This window comes from Plecotus auritus, assembly GCF_963455305.1.
Source record: "Plecotus auritus genome assembly, chromosome: 6".
NCBI lineage: Eukaryota > Metazoa > Chordata > Mammalia > Chiroptera > Vespertilionidae > Plecotus > Plecotus auritus.
This window is the reverse complement of record NC_137773.1, coordinates 6,615,067-6,640,156: the sequence shown is the minus strand read 5'-3', so window position 1 is coordinate 6,640,156 and position 25,090 is coordinate 6,615,067. Positions and strand designations below refer to the sequence as shown.

The 25,090-nt window shown below is 39.8% G+C and overlaps 1 protein-coding gene across 2 annotated transcripts in view; it reads left to right on the top strand.

Moving 5' to 3' along the window:
• The window catches only part of RANBP17 (RAN binding protein 17), a 234,587-nt gene that overhangs the window by 137,027 nt on the left and 72,470 nt on the right, over window positions 1–25,090 (top strand). For both annotated transcript variants that reach the window (XM_080677003.1, XM_080677002.1), the window contains 4 exons: window positions 7,526–7,599; window positions 8,604–8,684; window positions 19,540–19,603; window positions 19,694–19,802. In XM_080677003.1, coding sequence (XP_080533129.1) covers window positions 7,526–7,599; window positions 8,604–8,684; window positions 19,540–19,603; window positions 19,694–19,802 — 328 coding nt within the window. The remainder of the gene's footprint in view (window positions 1–7,525; window positions 7,600–8,603; window positions 8,685–19,539; window positions 19,604–19,693; window positions 19,803–25,090) is intronic.

Sequence of the window (25,090 nt, the reverse complement as noted above, 5' to 3'; positions counted from 1 at the left end):
GTTCTAACCAGTATTCCTACCTGAAGGAGAAAGTTTCACTTGGCTACGGTGACTAGGATCTGTTATTGAACAGTATCTATAGCACATGTATCCCATGTGCCAGATATATTTCTGGCTGACACTTCTGAGAGGTAGGGAGGATTGGCATAAACAAAACCTTTTATTTCCTGATTTCCTCTCCCATCACCCTCTCACCATCTTCATCCAGCATCAACTTCTGTGCTCCAGAATCTAATCATGTCATCTTATACATTTGTTATTGCAAAGAATTAGAAATTGGATACCTGAAATGCCCCTTCAAATCCTGGTCTCAAAACCTTCTCCCAAAATTAGTGAAGGCTTCTTCGAATAGCCTGTGCCAGAGCCATGGCTAGCTTCTTCTTGTATGGTCTTGGGAAGATAATATACTTACCCGGGGCTTTACCACAGAAGACTAGTTTAACAGAAGCTTGGCCTCAGACATGGAGTGAGTTGGCAGCCAGCAGGAGCAAAGCTGTGTCAGGACAATTGTGCTGCACCCCTCATCTTCTCTAGTTGGCTTTCAGCTGGTGGCACCACGGGAGTCTTGCCATGGGCTGTGTATCCTGTGACCAATAACTGGTGCACTCCACCCAGGTCCCTCTTGGCTAGCGAAGGCCTGTCGGGAGGCATTAGGCTCATGCTGGTGGAGATCCTTAGTCAGTGGCTCCCTAAGGAAAGTGAGGCAAACAGCCAGCTTCTGTTGAACAGGTGGTAGTTAGACCTTAGATCTGGGTGGGGGTGGGAGGGAAAGAATCTCTCCAAAATTCCCAGTACTGCTGGTTTTCACACTCTACCTGTATTCCTCTTTCTAATAAATGATTGCTTAGACACTAATCCAAAAATATCTCTGGCAGCATCTGGAGCCCTTCCTTAGTGGTCTGGATGTGGGCCCAAGTTAGGAATGGAAACCCCACTGGGGTGCAAGCAAAAGAGGAAGCATGTTCTTAGCCATGCATCAGTGGAGGCCCCTACTGGGAGAGGGGATTATCACAAGGCAGCAGGCAGCCCTGCACCCCGGCCTGCTGAGTTCATGCTTTGTGCCACAGCTTGTGGAGCGAAGGAAATGTGAGGCCAAAGGGGTGGCTCCAAGTTTTCTTACACAATAGCCTATTCAAGCGGATTGGGAATGCCTCTTAAGAGATTTGTTAGGTACATGTCCCCTCAGCAAGATGGCCACCACAGATGGTGGGTTCAGATACTCCAGTTGAAATAAATACTTAACGTTCATATTTATTTGCTACTTCCATAGCCAACTTTTCTTTATCATGTGCCGTTCTGGACAAGGCAGACAGATTCCTAAACGTTTACCACTTGGTTTCCAACATACATTATGGTTTTTAAATTAAATTCTGGCAGAAGATTTTGTTTACCTATAATTGTGGTCCTATATTTTGTGATGCTATTTTAACTGACATGGAAAAATTAGTCAGCCAAAGGTTGATGTGGATGTCTTCAGTATCACTAAGTATATTTAATATGCAGCAGTGGTGTTTGTACCATTAATTCTCTTGATGTGTCATAAGTTAATTGTGATGTTCATGTTTTAATCTGCTTCAAATGTTAATGAAAGAACTTAGTATCTTTAGTTCAAATGGTTTACATACAAGTGGTTAAATACTCTGTCTCCTCCTACCTCTCTCTTTCTCCTCCCTCCCCTTACAGAACTGGGTCTCTTACAGAAAGCACTGCATGGACCTCAAGGGCACTTGAAGCCTAAGACAAAAATATGGAAATTGATTTCTTACAATAAATGAATTTACACTGAGTTCCAAAATTCTTTTTCTAAGAAACGAATTCTTTCATTATATCGAATGCTTTCTCGTGACAGATTTTGTTTTGCCAAATTACAACTGTTAAAAATCTTGATAAGTCATTTCAATAGATTGAAATAATACTTTAAAATGTACGATTGTTTTTTTTTTAATTTTATGGTATCGATTTTGTATTGGATGTGAATTTTTCAGAATAAATTGGTTCAGGAAAATATATCTGATGGCAGAATACTTCGTTGTTGATTTTCACAGCACCGCTAATTCTGCATAGAGCCTGCTTACAAAAACTCTTTGAGATCATTTATAGAAGGCCTAGGAGTATTAACTTACTGTAATTTTCTGAAGATTCATTATCCAAAATCTTAATTCATTATAACAACTCTTATGAAAAACTATAGAACCAGTTTTTCTCTTTTATTTTCTTATTTGCACAGAATGAGCGATTCATTGTTCTTTTTAATTTGTTTCATGTGGTGCTTTTGAGTGCATTTCATAGAGGGCTGTTATTGAATTTCTGTGACTGTCATTATATATCCATACAACCTTTAGGAACTAATATTCTGGGTTTCCCAGTTCTGTAATCTACTTCGAATTTGAGGATTGACATAATTAGTTTCTTCAAAGTTATAACCAGAATGTGAGAGACAGCACTGCAGATACTCAAGACCAAGGATTAGGATTGGAAGGAGAAAATAATTAAAAATTATCCCAGCACATGCTTTTATTCTTTATTACATTAAGTTTACAGCTCAAACGCTTACTGCTATTTGTATGTTTATTCTCTTGTCTGGTTTTCTTATCTCATCTCGCTTCCTTCTTAAAAGCCAGATAGAAGGTTATATAAGCTACTGCACAGGCACGGGCAGCATTTGTCATTTGGTTAGTTGAGAAGTTAGAGGAGTATTGGGTCATTGAAATGTCATACACATACCCGAATGTTCTTTTCCAAAAATTGAAAGAATCTTCACAGTAAAATAAATAAAAATAAGAAAACAAACATATTAAAACAGTTTTTTAGGAACATGCCTTTTCAAGTCTATACTAATGGTAATTTCTGACAACTTCCTGTATTTCAAGAGCTAGAGAGATGGATGGATGGTAAAAATGGACAATTTTTCTAGCTTCTAAGGCAATCTTTAGAAGTAGAGAGAATTTGGCTTTGTATCATGAAATTTTGAAGCTTTCTCCCTTCAACAAACGCCATTTCTCACCTTGATTAGAGTGTGTTGACCGAATATGCATGTAAAGATTTCAAAGCTTCACATATGTTAAGGTTTTGTTTGTTTGTAACCTTCTTTGTGCCATGTGAAAATCTTCAAGGTAAGCTCCTTCTTTTTCTGTTATTCTTTATGTGATGAACCTCCTCATGAAGGCATTAGCTGCCAGTTTTAGCAGCTCCTGTGAGAAGGGGCCATGGAGTGGGGCAGGAAGGGAGCAGCACTTGTTGAGGACTAAAGGCCAGGCTCTGGGTTAGGCCTCATTTACTTCTCCTTGAAGCCCATAAAGTAGGTGTTAGTGTTGTTATTCCTGTCTCACAGATAGGAGATCAAGATTCAGAGATTTTAAGTAACACCTCGCTAGTGGTAGACCCAGAATGCCAATCCAGATATCTTTGGGATCAAGGCAGTGTTGTAAATTCTTCTGGAGATGTAAAGAGAAATAGACACCCTCCCGACCCTCAGTCAGCACATGCTTGAAATAGTGGAGGAAAATGAAGTTTCCATGTTCACATAGAAAATTAATTCTAAAACAAGATCAAATTGTATTGTATCTAAGAGAAGTGCCACAAACAGGCAGGCAATCATGGGTGCTCTGAGTGTTCAGTGGAGGAGAGCTCTTCTTACTGATCTACAGAGAGCTTCTTCCAGAAATATTATTTAAGCATTAAAACCACATCTTTTTAAATGACAAAATTTTACCTGTGGTCACCTCTGGTGAGTGGAATTTGGGGTACATTATTTTTAGAGAAAAGGGTTCTCTAAAACAACCTTATCCTTTTGTTAAAAATTTTTTAATGAAATGGCCAAAATTTACATTTTACCATTACGCCCTTTTAGCCATTTTACATTTCATGAGTGTTATTAGACATGAGAGGTAAAAGACAGAGCATCATCTCTGCTCTCAGGGAGCTTGTAGTCTAATGGAGAAATGCAGGCATCCTATATAATAAAGAGGCAATTGGAAATGGACCCTCACACCCTCATGTCACAAGATGGCTGCCCCCATGTCATCACAAGATGGCCACCACAAGATACCGCCCCCATGTCATCACAAGATGGCTGCCCCACATCGTCACAAGATGGCCAGCAGGGGAGGACAGTTGGCCTGCGGGGGAGGGCAGTTGGGGGGCGATTGGGCCGGCAGGGGAGCAGTTAGGCGTCAATCAGGCCGGCAGGGGAGTGGTTAGGCATCAATCAGGCCAGCAGGGGAGCGGTTAGGGGGCTATCAGGCTGGCAGGCAGAAGCAGTTAGGGGCGATCAGGCAGGCAGGCAGGTGAGTTGTTAGGAGCCAGCAGTCCCACAGGGATCGGGCCTAAACCGGCAGTCGGACATCCCCCGAGGGGTCCCAGATTGGAGAGGGTGCAGACTGGGCTGAGGGACACACACACCCCTCACCACCCCGTGCACGAATTTCGTGCACCAAGCCTATAGTATTAAAAAAGAAGGAAAAAAGGAAGAAGGCACGGGCTGACAGGCAGAAACTAGGTTGTAATGTTTGCCTCTCCAATTATGTGAAACGTGTAAAGACATCACTTCATTGTGTCCTTTGGAGACCATGGACAATATCAATGGATTAGTCTCTTATTTCTTAGATTTTTGCTTATTTTTCGCTGTGATTGGATTATCTTAACTGATTCTGAAATAAAAGATTAGAAATCTGTGAACTAAAGTGAGTTTTTACCTCTCTTTGCATTCCTATGCCAACTTCTGTATCCTTCCTTAAAATGAGTATCATATTGTACTTTCTTCTGGCTGTCATAAAAATTGTTTTTGGTGAAGTGATATTGTGTTGGAATTTTTTCTGTGAAAGCTTTAATTGGCTTGTGTTTTATGATAAACAGTTGTATAGATCTTTTCTCACTGGACAAATTACTTCCCACCCCTAAATTATGTGTGTCTATGACATAATTAAATTCCAAAAGTTTGAAGACATTTTCATATTATCTGTGTGTTCTCTGATGATAAGGTGTCTTGGAAAATGTGAGCCAGTCTTAAAAGAAATGCAGTAATCATACATTGATTTTAAATGACCCTGTCACACGTGAAAACAAATCAGATTGTTGCTCTTAATGAGCTTTTCAATTTACTATTCAGTAGATCAGATAAGTGGATTTAAGAGGTAATGATCCTGTTTAGTACTCAAGCTTGACTGTCAGATCCTAGTAGTGGAGAGAAATCCCTAGGGACAAAAGCGTTGACACAGTTCTAGATGGGATAATGGGAATCAAAGCTAATGGATGATAAAAGGAATGGTGCAAGTTACAAGGATAATTGTGGATTAAAGCACTGCCATGTGTCAATGTTGACCGTTTTTTCTAGTATCTTATTGGGTCAAATCCGATGCTTTGAGGAACTGTTTTGACAGCAGAGCACAACAGACGCCTGTCTAGCTCTCTCCTTTCTTGAGTGCCAGGGACACAACAAAAAACCATCCATTTAAAAAAATATTTTTTAAATGTAAAATGTTTAAAATCACATTTTAGTTATGTTTTATTATTCAGTGTGGCATGGATAAAATCAAAATTTGATTAAGCCTGAGTTTTGCCAAAAACAAGCATTTATAGTCTTAAAAATATAAAATTTTATTTTACAAAAATACAGTACAGAGGGGCGGGGGCGGGGGCGGGCACCCAAACAATTACAGTGTGAACAGTAGCATGACGGGGGGGGGGGGGGGGAGGAGAGATGACTTCTGAATGGGAATCGAGAAGAGAAAGAAGGCAGATTCAGGCAAAATGACGCACTTGAGCTCATGGAGCTCTGAAACTGCCTGAGAAACCTCAGTGACCCAGCTTCATTTCATTGCGGCTCCAGGTTAAGGGAGACGGTAGAGGAGAAGTAGGTTGGGGGTGAAGTTGTGAAGGGCCTTGTATGCCAGTAATCATATCAACACCCATTTTTCCAAGGGACCCAATTCTCTCCCACCTGTGAGAAAGGTTTGGGATCATAGTGAGATAGTGCAACTTCCCTTTCTACATGCCATTCTTCCTTTGAGCCTGCCACGTGTTTAAAGATTTCTGATCATTGGGGATTGGTGGTGACTAACTTCCCTAGGTTCTCTCTTCCTAGCTCTCTCTTTTCCCTAGACATCTCACAAACACAGTGACAGCTTCAGTCATACAAGAGAGGAAGGCCTACTCTCGTGAGCAGTCAGAGATACAGTCATTGACGTGCTTTTCTGTAGGGCTCAGAGGTTAGCGGAAGAGGCAACAGGAAATTGGCTATCAATCTTCCTTTCTTTGTCTCTCCCCCAGCTTCTCCCCTCCACCCTGGTGTTCTTTTCTTCTCTTGCCCTCTCCACCTGCCCCCATATTCCCCCTCTCTTTTCTCTCTCTTTTTCTTTCTCTCTGATTTCCTCTATGGGCCGGAGGAGATTTTTTTGGTCATGGGACTTAGGTTGAAAACCTGGAACACAAGCTGCTGGTTTGAATAGTGCTTAAAATCCAAATATACGAGGTTGCAGTGAACAGCCTTCCTCCCCTGTATAACCCTGCATCCGGGCGCCCTGTGATCTTTCTCACCTTCATGACCTGTGGCAGTACATCAAGTGGTGTTAACATATGAAAAACAAGGCGGAGAGAGTGAAAGCTAAATTGCCATACCATATAGGAAAGAGGCTGGTCAGGAGAAAGTGAGAAAGCAATCACAGGATCACATCGCAGAAGAGAAATCCTATACAGCTGGTGTCTGGCAGGGATAACCTGGAATCACACCAGAGCATCAGGGAGTGTGGAGGTGTTAACTAACCCACCTCGCAGCTTTGCCAGGGTATTAGGGAATATTCCATTGGCTGCCAGTGGCATTGGCCCAATTGAAGTGGGCTATGTGTTTATCAGCTCAGTGTGGCTTGGGTTGGAACTGAAATGTTGCACCCCAAACTCTGCGACCAACGCTCCCTAATTGGAAGGTTAGCGGATTCCCAGGCCCTGATGCACTCTGCAGAGACTTCCTGAGCCCGGAATGTCTGTTTCAGTGTGGAAAGTAAGACCTATCTCTGTTATTTGGGGGAGTTTAATGGAGGGATATTTGAGAATTTCTATAAATTCTTTCATTATATGTTTGAAATTATTTTTTATAACAGCCTAACATAATCCTGAATTATTTGGCGGTTTGTTCAAATCTGGAATGGATGGAAGCTTTGTGAAGGCTGGAACCTTTTTCCGAGGCACTGCAGTTTCTAGCCCTTCACATGCGTATGCCTGTCTGAGAAAGGAGGGATACTAGTTCCCACTTTGGGGGAAAATATGTAGTGTGCTGGGAGTAAAAGGAGTATGTGAGGGGTGTGTATGCGTTTCAAAATAAGAGAGATGCTTCCCAGAAGAAAAAGTTGGTAAATTTTAAAATTGTAAACATTTTTTAAAATTCTTCATTTGCTCTCCCCACCTACTCCCTACTTTAAGATAGAAGCAAGCAAATACCTTACTTACAATTTAAATCTTCCATTTGTTCAGTGTGATGGTCTTTTAAAAATATAGGTTAATGGTAAAGTTTTTAACAATTGTTTTTGTGCAGGTATATGCCCGGATGTCAGAAGTGCTAGGCATAACAGATGACAACCACGTTCTAGAAACATTCATGACGAAAATGTGAGTTCCTGCTCTGGTTTTTTATTTTTCTTTTATTGTTGGTGGTTTGAATCTAATAGACCTTTTACTGTGTTTAAATCTCCTCATAAATATTAATTTTCTTAATAAGAGACTTTAAAAATTGGGTTTTCTTAGGATGGTAGCATAGTTTTTAATTGAAACTTAATTTCTCATATTTGAAGTTCACCATCCAGATGGCATTGTTATTTGTCAAGGTCTCCACACAATTGCAGTGTGCAGCATCAAGACATGGTTTTACAAAGTTTACAGACTCTGGCTCAAGTCAATTGGGTAGCATTTTTTTTTTTAAATTAAAAAGAAAACACCCAATTTGGAAGACCAAGTGAAGAGATTTTTGCAAATTAGAATCATTAAGAGAGGTTTGATTACCTTAGGACAGGGCATTCATTGCCTTCGAAAGGAAGCTATGGCTGTCAGAGACATATTCATGGAAACTGAATTAATTATCCTTACAATATTAGCAGAATTCACTAGTTTCTAGTCATAGATAAAACTTTCACACTTAGCCTAAACTGGTGTGCCTCCACTCGGCATCCCACTTGACCTGTGTAACACTTAAATAGTACTATCTGGCTTCCAGAGAATAAAGCTAGATGAACAATCATAAGCATCAGAAGTGAGTTTTGGAGCCGCAAGTTGGATGGTTCGTTTCTTGCGAGTAACTGTGAGCCTCTATTTGACTTCCTTGTAGCTCCTGGTATCCATCCCCACGGATGTTTGTTTCAGATACAAACTTAATGTTTTTCCTGTGAAACACTTAGGCAACTTTTTCGTTTATAAAACTAAATGAATAGAATTATGCACCATTTGTACATTGACTGTAGATGTTTTGAATGTGCTATGAAAAGAATAGAATGGAAAATGTCCCATTGGTATTTTGTGATTTAGGTCTTCAAACTTACATGAATGTATGTGTATTTCCATGTTTTCCCTATACAAGCAAATACCTTACTTACAATTTAAAACTTCTTGTTTATATTTAGTGTTACAAACCTTAAATACTGGGGAAGATGTGAGCCTGTAATTTCGAGGACTCTTCAGTTCCTAAATGACCTTTCTGTTGGATATCCTTTTTACTATATATTTGACCATTTGTATGAACAGCCTAACAAGTGCATTCCATTAGCTAGGTATTTTTAATAAGGTCAGAATGTTCTAAAATATTACCTTATGAAATCTGAATTCCTAAGAATCAGTATGTCTTCAGTAGTGTTCAGTTGAAAAGAATATTCTTTTCATTAGTTAAGAGACATAAAGGAATTGGAAGGAAATTTTAAGTGTTTTGAACACTTTTTTGATTATTGGTCCTATCAACTCAACATCTTATTTACTCTAAAATGAGACTTCTCAGTACACATTAAATGTTTATAATTTTCTCTCATTAGCAGATTTTTAAAATCTAAAACCAGAATCATCTTTTCTTATTAGGTTAATTGATAATACTGTCGTGTTTCTACCAATGAGAGAGAAGAGTGTAAAAAATAAATGTTGGTTTAGTTAACCACTAAGATTAGCTATTATTTTAATATAAAGATAACATTCTGAAAATGGGGGCATTGGAGAGAAATCTTTAATGTAGGTTCACTTCAGGAATATGTTTGTATTAGTTAACTTTAAAATTGTGTTTCTTGGCAAGCCATAAAAGATTTCCAAAGTATTAGACACCCACTTTTGTGCTGGAATTTAATATGCAACTTTTTATTGGAAAATAATCGTCCTTGTCTGGCAAAATCCACCATGCAATATTTCTGTTAGTAGGTATAATGCAATAAAGTCAGGGAGGGCTATTTATCACTACAAATTTTGAGGATTTCAGGATTCTTTTTATTATTTTAATATATTTCTTTGATATTAAATCAGAAAAATGATAAATTACACCTGTCCAGGCTGTTTTTCCTTTTTACTGGAAAGTGATGTACAACCCAATTCCAGTGGTCATTTTGGCTTTTTAAGATATGTATTTTTTCTTATTAAAAAAAAAACCTGAACCTGTATTTTTTTAAAATAATAATGCTGAAATACTCTTTATTTCTAACATATGAAGTGGTTTATAAGTACTTCCTAGTATTGCAAACTCTGGCCTTTTCACAATGAATTACTCTGAGAGCATATTACCTAGAAAGAAACCTGTTATTTTATAGCACATATCTATTGTTTAGATTTACCCTATCTTTTAGGTTGAAATTGAAATCTAATATAAAATTAATTTGATTTGTATTCTTTTTAGTATAATTTGCATAATGCCTAGTTTATTTGTATCTGCTATTAAGATCCTTCTCCTATCTCCTTATATTCTGTATATATTCTTTAATCCTACAATTATAACCTTTTGTTTTATAGGCTCTTTATTGCTTTTGAGCACTTCCTAAAGTTACTAAAAAATCATATTTTCAGAAAACTTATTAGATAAAAGTTTAAAAGCTATAACATTTTAAACTAAGGGATACGAATGGTTTCAACCTGGGTACATTGATTTATATTTTTTAACAATTATTTCAGGTTTGCATATTTAGAAATATATATTAGCTCAATTTGATTTCAGTGCTCAGTTATTTGAATTATAAATCATTATGTCCCTTCTAGCTGATCAGTCATGAAATATCTTTGAATTCATTTACATAATGGAATATGTGAGTGGTGTATCTATTTCAGTGCAGTTGCTGGCTACTTAATGCATGTTTTGTTGTTTCCTATCGATTTCTTTATTATAATTTGTTTTTAAGTCCTGATTTTAAAGCAATACATTATTTTTGTGTTAAAAGTAAGATGCCATTCTTCAAAAATAGAAACAGTTATGCAGGATAAAAAATCATCACTGATTGACCCCTGTTAATGTAAATACGTTTATATATTCATATTAAAATATTAGTAACAGATGAAAAGCATGTTATGTTACAATAAAGTATTTAAATGTTCCTTATGACTTTATAATGCATATTTTCAGATACCTTTTTTTTCTGTTTTTATCTTCTTCAGAGTGAATCGTACTCAGTGTTTATGGTCCTCAAAGCCAGTTTCTGAACTTTTGTGTCCTTGTATCTGACCACTTGTTTAGAAATTGAAAACATAAAAGATCCTCATTTTTAGGAAGTGCTAAAAAAAGCCTGTGTTCATTTGCCCAAAGGTAGTAAGTAGCCTCAAACTATAGTGACCATCAGAATCACTAGAGTTCTTGTTGGAATACAAATGCTAGACCTCACCTCCAGATTGAGGTTTTGGGAGGTGTTAGACTGAGCCCTGAGAATTTGCATTTTCAGCAAGTCTCGGATGATGCTGGTGGCTCAGGAACTGTACTTTGAGAACTGCCTCAAGATCATTAGAAAATAGCCCTGACCGGTTTGGCTCAGTGGATAGAGCATCGGCCTGCGGACTGAGGGGTCCCAGGTTCGATTCCGGTCAAGGGCATGTACCTTGGTTGCGGGCACAGCCCCAGTGGGAGGTGTGCAGGAGGCAGCTGATCGATGTTTCTCTCCCGTCGATGTTTCTAACTCTCTATCCCTCTCCCTTCCTCTCTGCAAAAAATCAATAAAATATATTTAAAAAAAAGAAAAGAAAATAGAACGGGATGTCCTAAACAGAGAAGTCCTGTTCTCCTCCCACTTCTCCACAGGACTTTGTCTTCGCTAGGAAAAGGCGGCCTATCTCCCTAAATAAAATGTTTATGAGGAGGCTGCCAATACGTGAAGTCCCTGGATTTTAACTGGAGAGCGAGTCTTGCATTTTACCGCAAGGTTTCTGTCTGCCACATTTGAAGGTTTCCAAATTGTGTAAGGCTATCGTAATTTTAAAATTCAGAGGCCTTTTTTGATAGAAAGTTTGTCTTCCTATCAAATTCATTACATGGGGCATATAAAATCCATGTGGCAAATACATCTGAGTAACTTTTTAACATAATCTTTAAATTTCCAAGACTGACTTTCCCGACTTCCAGATTCCAAGTAGTAGCTTTTCGGGACGTGCACAGGTGAAATGGCGCTGCCCCGGGCAGCCCACCCCAGCCGGGTGCAGGAGTCCTCCTCCTTTGTGAAGTGTTTTGCGGGCAGAAATTCTGCTTTCTATCTGGGGAAGGGACGTGATTGTTCAGATGATCAGAACAAAGAAGCTGCTGGGAAAACTGGAGAAAATGAGGGTCATACAGAGCAATGAAACAGACTAAACCTATGTTAAATGCCGAGAAAGAGGGAAGAAAGGGTTACATTTCAGACGAAATTCTATTTATTTATTAATCATTATTTCAAGGTATGTTTTTTCTTTGAAAAATATTTGATCAGTATTTCTACTGCAATTTGCTTATTTGCTCAAATTCACAGCAGTGACATGTGTCTAATTTGGGGTTTCAGATAATAATGAGAATGGATTTTTATTTTCCATTCCAGGAGTGGGCAAACTTTTTGACTCAAGGGCCACAATGGGTTCTTAAACTGGACCGGAGGGCCGGAACAAAAGCATGGATGGAGTGTTTGTGTGAACTAATATAAATTCAAAGTAAAGGAGCGGAGGGGAGAGCAAGAGAACCCTCCGCTCTTTCCGCTCCACGGGCCAGATAGAACAGCCGAACGGGCCGGATCCAGCCCGCGGGCCGTAGTTTGCCCACGGCTGCATTAGGCCCTCTGTTGGTAGTTGCCCTTACTACATCATCCTCAGAGCTTTAAGAAAACCCAAAAATAGCTTTAGCTTTTTAAAACAGACCCTATAAAAGACTTCTACATTAATTCATCAAAGTATCCAAACTCATTTTTACCCTGTTGTTACTCTTAACGTCAACCGTTCTTAGGATTAATAACTTACCCATATTATTCCAAGACCACCTGCATAATTGACCGAGCCCAGAACAAAATGAGCATGTGGGGTGCCTTGTTCCTAAGTTATTAAGAATTTCAAGACCTCAATAGCAAAGCATTGAACCAAAGGCAGGACCGTGTGCAAGTTCCTGTCCCCCAGGATTTGGTGAATATAATTCCTACCCATGTGCATCTTAGATCTACTTATCTATTAGTTTATTTCAATGGTTTTCATGTTTGCAAGCCACAGAGTCTTATTTCCTGTCCAAACTACTTAGTCATCCTGATTTTATTTTTTAACCCCAAATCTCTTCCAGCTTCCTTTGTCTTTTAAGTGCAATAAACTAGAACAGCATCCTTATTTAGATTTAACCTTGAGTAAGAATAAAATAGTGATTTTTAAATTTAATTCCATACTCATCTTTATGATTTACTTTATCTTACTAGCCTCTTTCAATTAGCAAATATTAATTAAGCATTTACTCAGTACAGAGCAAAAGGGCAAATGAGACACAGTCCCCGCCTTCACAGAACTGATCCTGATTCCAGAACTCCTTACTCCTTTCCTATATTTCTACTAAGAGCTCAAAGAATACTGTATTGTTGACTTAAAAACATTCAAACCTGTAAAGGAGGGGATGTAGGTAGGTTACATGAAATCCATTGGTGATAGACTAGAGAGGCAGGAGAAAGCAAAAGCGGGGGGGGGGGGGGGGGGGGGGATCCCTGGGATTGGATAAAAAGTAAAATGATAGACACATACTTAAGGTGGATGCAGGATAGTTAACAGTAACAATTAACATGATAACAATAACAATGAAGGAATTTATGGTATCTGTCCTGGCGCTCAGGCACATTAGGTTGCGCCCAAGGGGTCCAGAAAAAGGGAAATTACAAGTTACATTTCAAGGGTATGTTAGCATAGATGCAAAAAGACAATAGGCTCAGTTTAGGTAAAGGTTGACCTTGTCCGGGAAAATACTGGCCTAGGACATGACTACCCACCATAACTGCTTTTAGTTCAAGTTTTATTTCAGACCATCCTTGGTGGTTACTTTAGGTCTTTAAGTTTGTAAGACCGCCATGCAGGCCTCCCCTGAGCTTGTCAGGTTAGCATGTGGCGCTTTTTTTTTGGTCCACAGTATTATCAACAGAGTTCCTTTTTTTAAAATTTGACTCAAATAAATTACATACTAAATTTCTGAAAATCTACACATTAAACATAATGTGGGTATGTGATGTTTTGGTGTGGCTTTGAGCGAGCTCTTTTTAGTCAAGGTCATTTAGACAGAGCTTAGTAGTATATACAAATCGTTAAGCATGCAAGTAATATGCAGACCAGATGTCCTCACCCTGTCACGGATCTTCCCACCCCTGGGAGGCATCCTGAATGAGGTGAGGGTCAGGAAAGAGTAGATGATGAGAAATGAAGCAAAAGTCTAGAATAAAATAAGAGTGAAGGATAGAAGGAATGTCTGTTACAGAAAATGCTTAGTAGTTCTGCTTTGGTGAAACAGTATTAAAATGTATTGCTTTATTTCAATGAATACCACCATCTCCAGATGGCTTTGAGAATGTTAAGTAAAACTAGCTTCAGCATATATCCCTCAGGCATACGTCTATTAACATTTCTCATCAAAAGAAATGTTGATTTATTTTTCTGTTTTCTGTCTCTATCATCCATGGAAAAAGCATCCCATAATTTATCTGCTCTGTTTGCTTTTATACTAGGATCACGTGTGAGAATCCTTTCTACTCTTCTGTAGCCAGCTTATTCAGACCTTCACGCAGTTCTTTAAATTCTTGCCTCACAAGATTACCTTCCTTGAGTATTGTTTTAATCTGATCATTTCTCTTCCCAAAAGCCCAGAATTCCTTCTACTTGCTTCCCAGGTCAACGTAAAATTATTGATTTGAACTTGAGTCCTTTAATGGTACTTGACTTATTGAGTTCCCATAACTAATTTCTGATCCACCACTCAACCACAATTTATACTTGATACTTTTCCTTGGGCCAAGGAAATTCATTTTACCTCCCCCTTGACATCCTTCATGGTCTTTCACTGAATCACCACCTATGCTGTTCTCCTCATTTGACCCATCATAACTCAATTTGATGTCTTTTAAATTTTTTTTAGGTCTTGCTGAAGTCTTAGTAAAGCCATCCTGAAATAGTTACAATTCACTGGGTTAACTGAAAGAACATGAACAAGACATGTAATTTCTCTGGAGGCTCAATTTCTTCATCAGTAGAAAGGGAATGTTATCTATCTCTTAGGATTTTATATGGATTAAATAAAATAATAAATATATAACAATATATTTGTGCTATCTAACAAAAATAAAGCACCTTGTATTACTGACCCTGTCGTGTAGTAGGTGCTCAGTAAATAGCAAGCCCTTCATTTTCATTCCTGTCATCTTTGATTTTCTTAATGTTCCTGAAAACCTAGATCTTATCTGTATATCTGAGGATAAATATAATACAACTTGGTATTGGCCAGTCCTCTCTCTGGTGAGGTTATAAGTTATTAGAGGGCATTTGAACATATTGTTACCCCTCTTATTGGGTGACTAAGCCTTTAACCCCTCTTCCTTGTACGTGATTATTAGTATCCCTGAAGATGCTTCATTTTGGTTACACCTGTTTGGAGTTTTTAGTTTAGTAGGGTTTATTAGCATAACCCTGTTTGTGAAATAACTGAACCACTAGTTCAGTAATTATACTTTGTAACTATCTACAATAATTTCTAACATGTAATTTTCCTATCCGTGAACTTTCTTTTACCATTGGTGTCTAATTCTATCTACAAAAACTATTTATAAACATACATGACTTTTAAATTATTGACTAGATTAGTACCATCATCCACCCTCTTGTACTTAGTGAATGAATATTATATTATTACACTGTTAGTGGCCCAGTGCATGAAATTAATGCGTGGGGGGGCAGGGTCCCCCAGCCTGCCCTGTGCCCTATCACAGTTGGGGAGCCCAACGATCCATCACCCCAAAGATGTAGGCCTCCGCGAGCCTCACGTCCCTGGGCCCGGGGGCGGGGACACAAGGCTCATGTGTCCAGGGCCGGCACCAGGCAGGGGCTGGGACGCAGCCTCACGCAACTCCCCGACGCTGCAAGTCCCCGCCCACCCGAGCCAGCTGTGCATGCAGCCTCCTGCTGATCGGTCATTATGCATGAGGGCGTCACGACCATTTGCATATTAGCTCTTTATTATATAGACTAGTGACCCAGTGCATGAAATTTGTGCACATTAAAAAGGAATTAATTAGAGGAAATATTTTAATAATTCTATTTGCCCTTTCTCTATAAGTGTCAGAGATGAAAGAAAATTAGTAAAATGTATACGAAACTCTTCCTACTGTCAGAGTCTGGGGCATGCCGTGGGACCCAGAGTCAAGTCCCACCCACCCACGGCGCTTCACAATCTCGTGAGACCCAGACCCAGCTGGCCCCACCCTTGTCAAGCCCCACCTGGCCGGGGGGGTGGTGTGCACGCAGCTTCAGGTCCCCTAGGCCGGGGTGGGGGGCATGCCTTGAGGTCCCCCATCAAGCCCCGCCGGGCGGGGGGCGCAGCCTCAGGTCTCTCAGTGCACCCTCAGGTCCCCCTGCCCGACGCTGGGGCAGGGAGCGCGGCCTGAGGTCCCCTGTCAAGCCCCACTGGGCAGGGGGTGCCGCCTCAGGTCCTCTGCCTCAGCCCAGCGCTATGCAGCCTCAGGTCCCTGCTGATTGCTCGTTAAGGCTCTATGGGAATTTGGCCTCTGCTGTGGGTGCAGATATCTTGTGTTACGGAAACCCACGCCTCCACTGTGGGTGCCACCATCTTTGTGACAGTGTGACAGTCAATTTGCATATTCCCTCTTTATTAGGTAGGATTTCTTTGATTCTCAAACAGAAATTTCTTCACATTTTAACACTTCTGTAAATCAGATGTCTTACAGTTGAAGGTATTTTTAAGCATCTTTTTTTTCTTAATAGCACCTAGAGTTAGGTTTTTTTATAATCAGTAGTGTAGGTTTGATGAAATATGGTAAATACTCAGTAAAGGCTTGATACCATGAATTGAAGTCGTACTTGGTGCTACTGTGCCCATCAGCTGCTTAATTAAAGTGTGTGGTACTCCTGTAATTTAAGAAATTAGTCCATTCTCAGTTTCGTTATCCTCCTCTTCATAGGATACGTGGATACAGAAAGGAATTTTGTTTAGTGAGTTACTATCAGCCAGGCTGTGGAGTTTGCTCAGTCCCGGATGTGATGAAATCATTAATGAATTGGTTCCTTCCTGAAAGAACAGTTTCCCTGTTCCCTCTGGGACTTAGTTTCAGCTTCGGTTGTGTCTCAAGAAGCTAGTAGTCTGTGCAGAATCACTGGTCTCTTTAAAGTCAAATGGATATGATGTAACTTAGTGAAAAGAACTTAACACTTGACAATCAGAGTTGGACTTGAATCTTGGTTTTACCATTTGCATGTTTTCTGTGTGACCTTTCCTGAATTCTCTTACTCAGGGCTCTAGACTCCTACTGCTGTTGCTGATCACCACGTTCACTGTAATGTGCTATTCAGAATGCCACCCAACTAAAATGCTCCCACCAACTAAAATGGTGTGACTTATAAAGATCATAAAATGATTAGCCATTTGCCTATTTATTTTTAGTCCTCACCCCTGAGGATATATTGAGAGAGAGAGGAGAGAAGCAGAGAGAAACATCAATGTGAGAGAGAAATATCCATTGACTGCCTCTTGTACACACCCTGATGGGGGATTGAACTCACAGCCTAGGTGCATGCTCTGACTGGAATCAAACCCGCAGCCTTTTGGTATATGGGACGATACTCCAAACAACTGAGCCACCTGGCCAGGGCTCCATTTGCATTGTGTTTTTTTAACATTACAGACCCTCTTAAGGACCATAACTAGCTTTGAATTGAATTCCTATAACGGAATATAAATATTCAGATGAACTCTCATTTTTTTTTCTTTATTGAAAACAATATTTACTCTTAATCACTTGTTCTTTAGAATATAATTAAAAGGCAGTGAGGCTGGCCTTGGTTCAAAGTGCACAGATGCAGTTCTGCAGAAAGTGTGTCTTTGGCAGATGAGAGTCTTCCCGTGAATGTTCTGTTTATTGCTCCCATAAATATTCTGTTGTCAAAACAGGACTTGCTGTTTATTAGCAGCACTGATAGGAAGATTCCTATTAATGGCAGCATTCTGATTACCCACAGACCCTGTCACTTTTACCTTTGCAATTCTAAGAGAATTGTATTTGGTAATTACTTAAGGTATTTCTTAGTTTATTGACCCCCACCCTGTTTAACTGAGTGAAGTCTGAGTGGCAGTTCTGCTCAGTGATTACACCGGAAAAAAATCATCAAATGTGCAGCTTCATAGGCAGGGAAAGACCTGCTACCTGTCAGCCCTGATCTCCTTGCCCTTCGGCCTGCCGGAAACACTCGGTGCATTGACACCCACCGAACACAGTGCAAGGAGGAGAGCGCATAGATGCAGCCCTGTCCCTAGAAAGCGTCCTAACGTGGAGGTGAGCAGATGTGCATGCTTCATATGCCGCTGGAATGGTGGCCTTAGAGTCCAGAGGACTTGGATCTACATCATACTAGTTGTTTCTCTGGGAAAGTTCTATTTAAAGTTTTTAAGTTTGTTTTTTTCACCTGAAAAATAGAAGCGATACTACCTATCTGTCTCATGGGATTGTGAGAATCAGCCTTGTAAGTAGTAAACGTTCTGTAAACGTTGATTCCCTGCATCTTTGTGTCTTCTTCCCTGGTTTAAAATTGAAAAAGACATTTTCAACATTTGATCCTCACAACAGTCCTATAAGACAGCTAGCTTGAGCGTAGGTTTCATCCTCACCCGTTGGAGAGGGAAAGCAAGGCTCAGAGTGGCTGAGTATGGTGCTCAGACACATCCAGCCCACTGAACGGTGTAGGTAAGCTGAAAGCCCAGGCTTCCTGACTTGTGTTCCAATGTGTTTTCTACTCTTTTACATCCACAGCTGAGTGACTAAAACCTTGAGTTAGATTTCAGTGTCCCTGTACGGAGGCAGTAGAGAGAGTTCTTCTATACTTGGAGACAACGTGAAGGAAAGAGTCTGTGTTTTCACGGGAACATGAATGGTGCCGTTTAAGGTTCTTATTAGCCTGCAAGAAGGGCATGAGTAAGTAGGCAGAGATCGCTCCAGAGAGGCCCTGGCTGTAGCAGAAAACATGCAACTGGGTAAAGTAAACGAAGAGGGTGTTTTGATGACAGCGTTAACCAGAAATTCTTTAGGCCTGTGATCCTGTTTAAGTATGATTTTGTAATGTTATTCTCGTCATGCGTTGAACTGTTCGGATGATGGTTCAGTACAGTAGAAAGAACATGGTCTTTGGAGTCAAACCTCAGTTCAGATCTCAGCACTCTCCATCCATAACTGTGTTACCTTAGGCAAGTAACAATTGCTCCGTGCTCGTTTTACCCGTGGGTTAGAAATAATAAATAATACTTCGCACTCTAATTGTGAAGATTAGGTGAGTTACATATGAAATTCCTTGCACACAATAGGTACTTGAGAAATGTCAGGCCCTCTAAGCCTGACCTTCAGTCCTTGATGACATGCAGTCTGCTACATCCTCCTGGCTGTATTCCCATCTCCTTCATCTAAAGCAGACTTTCCTTAGGTTTCTAACTGAGCTCATAGTTTCCTAGAATTGAACATTTTTCTCCTCCTTGATAGCCTATTATGGGTCTTTTATCATTATTTTATTATGAAATAATAAGTAAAGAGAAGTTCTCACATTACATCAAAAATGTAAAAAAAGGTCAGTTTTAATTTTCCACTACGAAGGCTTTAATAGTAAAGAAGTTTTTGTCTTAATTATAAAATTAATTCTTCCTCTCCAGGACGAGAACATGTATAAGATGAGAAAAGTAATTGCACTGGTTAATAATAGATTGCCATTCTTAACAGTATGAAGGACATTTCTCTAGGAATACTCTTTCGAAATATTTATTCCTCATAAGTAGGCTTTGGTGCCATTGTAATTCAGTGTTACTTCGTGATTTATTACCTATTGATAAGACAGTTATATTTCGCCAAATTCCTTAACTTCTATTACCTATATCCTTTTAAAAAAACTGGTGAAGATAGATGCTGTGAAATTCATGCTAAAAAACCACACGGTAAGTCTGATTTCCTCTCATTAATGACCAGAGTTTCCAGGTGGCTTAGGTAAAGCGTTTGTAACGTGGCTGCTCTTTTGCTTTCATTAGAGTGAACACTTCCCCTTCCTCGGCATCAGTGACAGTGACAGGCTTAGTGACTTCAGGTGCCGAACCACCTTCTACACAGCCCTCACCCGCCTTCTGATGGTAGATCTAGGTACGGGTAAGAATTTAAGCTTGCTTGGTAAGGATTACCAGTATACCTGTGAATGAAGACGGGAAATGCTCGTGAGGACCACGTTTAACTTACCGCATTTGCCACCTCCGACAGTGTTCTACAGCTTTCTAAGATTTGAGCGCTCACTTGTTAACATCAGAACCAGAAGACAAATCTTTGTACTTAAGGTGGTATTTTTCACTTCAAATAGTACTTGCATTAATTCTTTACTTCTTCTAAATTTATTTTCCGGGTGTCCTTTGGAACATTCATTTTACTGCTAGGAATTTAGGAACAATCTTAAATACAGAAAAGCTTTGCACACAAAGGTTTTCTTTATAATGACATTTAATCTAAAGAAAACATAGAAACAATGTAAATGTCTAACGTAGGGAATTGTAAAATTAGGCATACCCACTTACGTGATGGATTAATATATGGTCATTAAAAATAACGATTTAAAGACCATGCAAGACATGACATGTCTGTTATAATAGTAAGTGGAAAAAGCAAGGTACGCAAATGGTATGATTGTGCCTATTGGGGCGGGAGGAACAATACATCAAAAAAAGACTTAAATGAGATTCTTCAAAAATGTTAAATGTTGTCTTTGAGTAGTGGACTATAAATAACATTTCCTCATTTCTGATTACCTAAAATTTTCTTTAATGTACTACTTTTATAATGGGAGAAATTAACTCGTGTTTAATTTCTTCACTGAAAGCTAATGTTAGCCAGAAGTATCCGCAGGAAGAGGGCACCTTCGGGAGGGACATTACACCTCTCTGTGGGGACCGCATTACTCTCGGTTCCCATTGTTCTCCATGTCTGAATGCTGCAGGTTAAGTTAATCAGTTTATAGACACATGAGAGAGAGAGAGTTCAGTCAGTGATGATATTCTGAGAGTATAATACTGATGATACCTTTTCTTCCTTTCTTTTGCAATGTTTTCATTGATCCATCATCTTAAATACCAATTTTTTAAAACGTGATCATGCAAAAGGAAAGAGGGTGAATAATTTTATTCTGCATGTAAAAGGCACTGATCTTCGTAATGGGAAGGTGACCAGGACCTCCTCTGCTTCACACCTGTATTGTTTTTATGCATTTCAACAGAATACATTACCAGAAAGACAAACAGCCAAAAGTTGAGAGAAATGCAACTAGAATGATTAAGGAGCTGAGCAGGATTGATTTCTAAGGAAAGATTAAAAGGGCCATGTATGTATAACTTGGCTAAGTGACAACTAGGGCTGGAGGCAAAGGGAACTGTCTATAAATATTTGAAGAGTGTAAACCAGGCATGCAAAACCCAATCATCTGCTACCAGGCCAGTGGGAGATCCAACTGAGTGACAGCTTTGCATACTGCACACTGGCCTGTGCTATGTCTTGGCTGCTGCCTGGGAGAGAAGAGGAGCAGGCCAGGTGTTTTGTCATTGTTCTCAGTAACCAGTTAGAGGGCACACTGTGCTGAGCTCTGAGGGCACCACAAAGACCTTGCCATACTGGCCCCTGCCTTCAAGGAGCTTGCCCTCTAGCTTCCTGGTTGCCCAAGCATTAAAGAAGACGATGAATCCCTTGTCTAGACTGAATTCTTTCCCAAGCCTTGTACATGCTGTTTGAATGACTCTCTCGGATAGAATGAAAGAAATGGGGAGACCAAAGTTAAGGAAAACACCTAGAGGAGGTTTCCTAGAAGTAGGTGCCTGTCACCCACATCTTCAGGACCTGGCAATGGAATGGACTGAGGTCCTTTTTCATGAGGTCAGCATAGACAAGAACCCCCATAAATCTGGGGTCGCTTAAATAATAGGACAGCACTGTGAGTGCTCTCAGCACAGCTGACTTAATGCACTGACGGTTGGTAGACCCGGTGCTGCCCAGAAGTGCCTGGCATTGTACACCCCCTTTTTGAAGATGAGTTCTATTCACTGTTGCTTAGTGTTAACTGTGAGGTCTGAGAAATCGAAGTATATAACTTTGAATAAGTAGTAGGACTTTATTAGCTTTCACCAGATTTCTTTGAAATATTTAACCCATAACAATATAAAGTATACATTGATTATTTTTTTTAGTTTTTTTAAGGTAAATAATTATTATACTGGAGGCTCAGTGCATGAAATTCATGCATCTGTGGGGGCGGTCCTTCAGCCTGGCCTGTGCCCTCTCACAGTCCAGGAGCCCTCGGGGGATGTCCGACTTACGGCTTAGGCACAGGGAGCAGGCCCAAGCCAGCAGTCAGACATCCTTAGCGCTGCCGTGGAGGCAGGAGAGGCTCCCACCACCACCACTGCGCTCACCAGCCGTGAGCCGGGCTCAGGGCTTCTGGCTGAGCGGCGCTTCCCCTGTGGGAGCACACTGACCACCAGGGGCAGCTCCTGCACTGAATGTCTGCCCCCTAGTGGTCAGTGCATGTCATAGCAACTGGTCATTCTGCATATTAGCCTTTTATTATATAGGATTGCAAGCACTTTTTAGATACATTATAAGAAATAGAGGGGGAAAAAAGGCTATGTGGAAGTCCCTGTACATGGTAGGTACTAGATATAAATAAATTGAATTGGATATAGATAAAATGAAAAACAATAGCAACTGCACTCCTGGAACTTTTACTTTTTTTTCAAAGAAATTCTTTCCTTGCTTATCAGTGTTTTTATTTTTAAAATAACCTATATTGTAAGCATCCAGTGATGGTTTGTGGTATAAAGCATCAGGGCTTCTTTCCCTCATTAAGAACCAGAGCGGCTCTTCTTCCCAAAACATGTTGAACTCCTTCATTGTATGGGCTTTGTGTCCCCAGGCTTTCTGGCCCAATCTCAGTACCCCTGCACTGTAAGCACTCAGTAAGCTCTAGTGGGAAGCAGGACACACGAGTGCGCTGTGACCAAGATGCCATCACCGGGGCCCTGGAGCCAGCTGCCTGCCAGGGTCTCTGGGAGTAGCTTTGACCAGTGGCTGATTGCTTCCACAAGGATCAGCTGCGCTTGGCCACTCTTGTGCTGGGTCAGTTGTTTGTTGTTTTCTGTTGAAGAGAAAAAGTGTTGCTACTTCACAGACAATCATTTGCTGGGTGTTATTGAACAGTTTTATTCTTTGAAGCCTTGTCTCACAAACTAGGCTGTAGGATCCCTGTGTGTATGGTTTTATGGTTTTCTATCCTGTGTTCTCTGTCGCAGAAACCTGGAGAAAAGAGGGAATGCTCTTGCCAGGAGCAGCACAGATCCATGTATTAAAGAAAGAAAGAAAAATATTAGATAATGAGAATCCATCTCAAATGAAGAAACATTTGAGGAGGAACTACTTATAACACTGATTTTTTTTTTTTCTTTTTTGGTAAGAATCTACTAGGGAAAAACACCTAGCCAACTTGCTAGCAAACCACTGGATGTGATTCTGGGATAGAAATATAAAATCTATTCTAATTGAATTCTACAAAATAAATTAGATATGTTTTGTGTATAAGCCTTGCACATTGGAGTGATTAGAAATTGGGTGTCACGTTAATTGATACTTACTTTGAAATGCATTTTGGTTTCTATTCAATAATTTGTGCTTTGTATGAATTTAATTAGATGCTATGTGCCCCAGGTTGTATTTCAGATGAAAATGGGGTGGGGGGAGCGTTGGCAATAAACAGTTATACGATGATTTTATCAAATTGTTCCTTATCTAAACTAGATGGAATAAAGAACAGAATTGAAAGCATTTCATCATCAGAATGATGATGTTTCATGTTGGCAACATATTTTTTGTATTCTAAGAAATTATGAAACTAAGTAAATTCCCTTCGTGAGAGACATTACACAGAGAAGGAAATGGGTGACTGACCATATGTGCATGCATGTTAGCCCTTCCAAGAATCACTTAAAGTTCCCTAGGTTATTTTTAAATTAACTTTGTCAATCTAATAAACTAAAGCAAAGATAGTATTACCCAAGCCAGTAAACGGAGAACCTCCAGGGAGCTGTTCAGTCTAAAATACTGGAATAAATAAAAACCTTCTATTTTGTTTAATTTGAATGGAGGTGAAATCAGTTGACAAATACTGGAGAGGGGAAGTGTGGGAAAGAGCGGTAACAGGCTTTTTGTTTTATGGAGAACTAAATATTCATTGCAAATTAGGTTTCTACCAGCCACACATTCAGAGATGCTCGGTTCTCTGGCAGTTGTTTTCCTTGGACATTTTATGAGCCTTATCTTGAACTGCTCAGATGAGAAGCATGCTTCCCTCAGATATTTAAATTCTTAAGATGCAGTTTTTTCATGATTATGGAGATGCTAATATGAAAATAGAGTTTATAGCATTAAGAGACAGTTCTCTCTATAGGGAGGAGGGTAACATAGCATCCATCCACCTTTGTGGCTGATAGCAGGTACTTGGCATCTGAAGATGGCTCTAGCTTAAATTTGAGAAATGTTAAATAACAAGTAAATGAGTTGAATAAGAAAGGAAGACTATTCTAGAAATAGCTACTAAAGATAGAAGCAAAAATACAGAGGAAGGAAACTTTCCTTTTTTTTAGTAATAATAACTAACATGTTTACACATTTACAGTCAGCAAACCATTTCTCATACATTATACGATTTGATCCTCAGAACAGCCAACATGAAATAGTTATTGCATTGTTTACCTGTCAGAAAGGTGGGGTGCAGAGATTAAAAGACTGCCCAAGGTCAGTCATGTACATTGTAGCCCTCTGACCACACATCCTCATTCACTTTTGCTAAGCTGTTACTTCACCTTTTACTTCTCAATCAATTAAGAAAAGTAACTTTCTTCTTCATTTTTAGGTGAACTATTTGAACTGAATGATTGATTTGAGGCTTGGGGGCAGTGAGAAGAAGGGAGGAGGGATTACTTTCCAAGCTTCTATCAAGTAAACAGATTTGTGTTTATTTGCCCTATATGGGTATATTACAGCCCTATGGTCAGTGAAAGTCAAATAGCTTTTAAAATGTGTCCTTATGTCTGGTGATTGGGCAAAGCACATTGTTTCTCGTAGATAAAGGAACACAAGGGAGAGAGCCAGAGGACCCAGCACGGGAGAAGCTTGATCAGAAGTAGCTAATGTTCTGATAGATGGGAAGACTGCATCGACATACCACTTGTGTCCATGGCTTGGCAGAGACTATCTGGAAAGTAGACGTTGGGGGTTGGGGGGCAATATGGGGTAAAGAAGCAGCTGGAAATACTTAGAATTTATAATGAGATCATTAAGACTAATTAGCTGGCCCTGTAGGCAGAAAGCAGCCCATTAAGTCCAGATCCAGTTTTAATAACTTA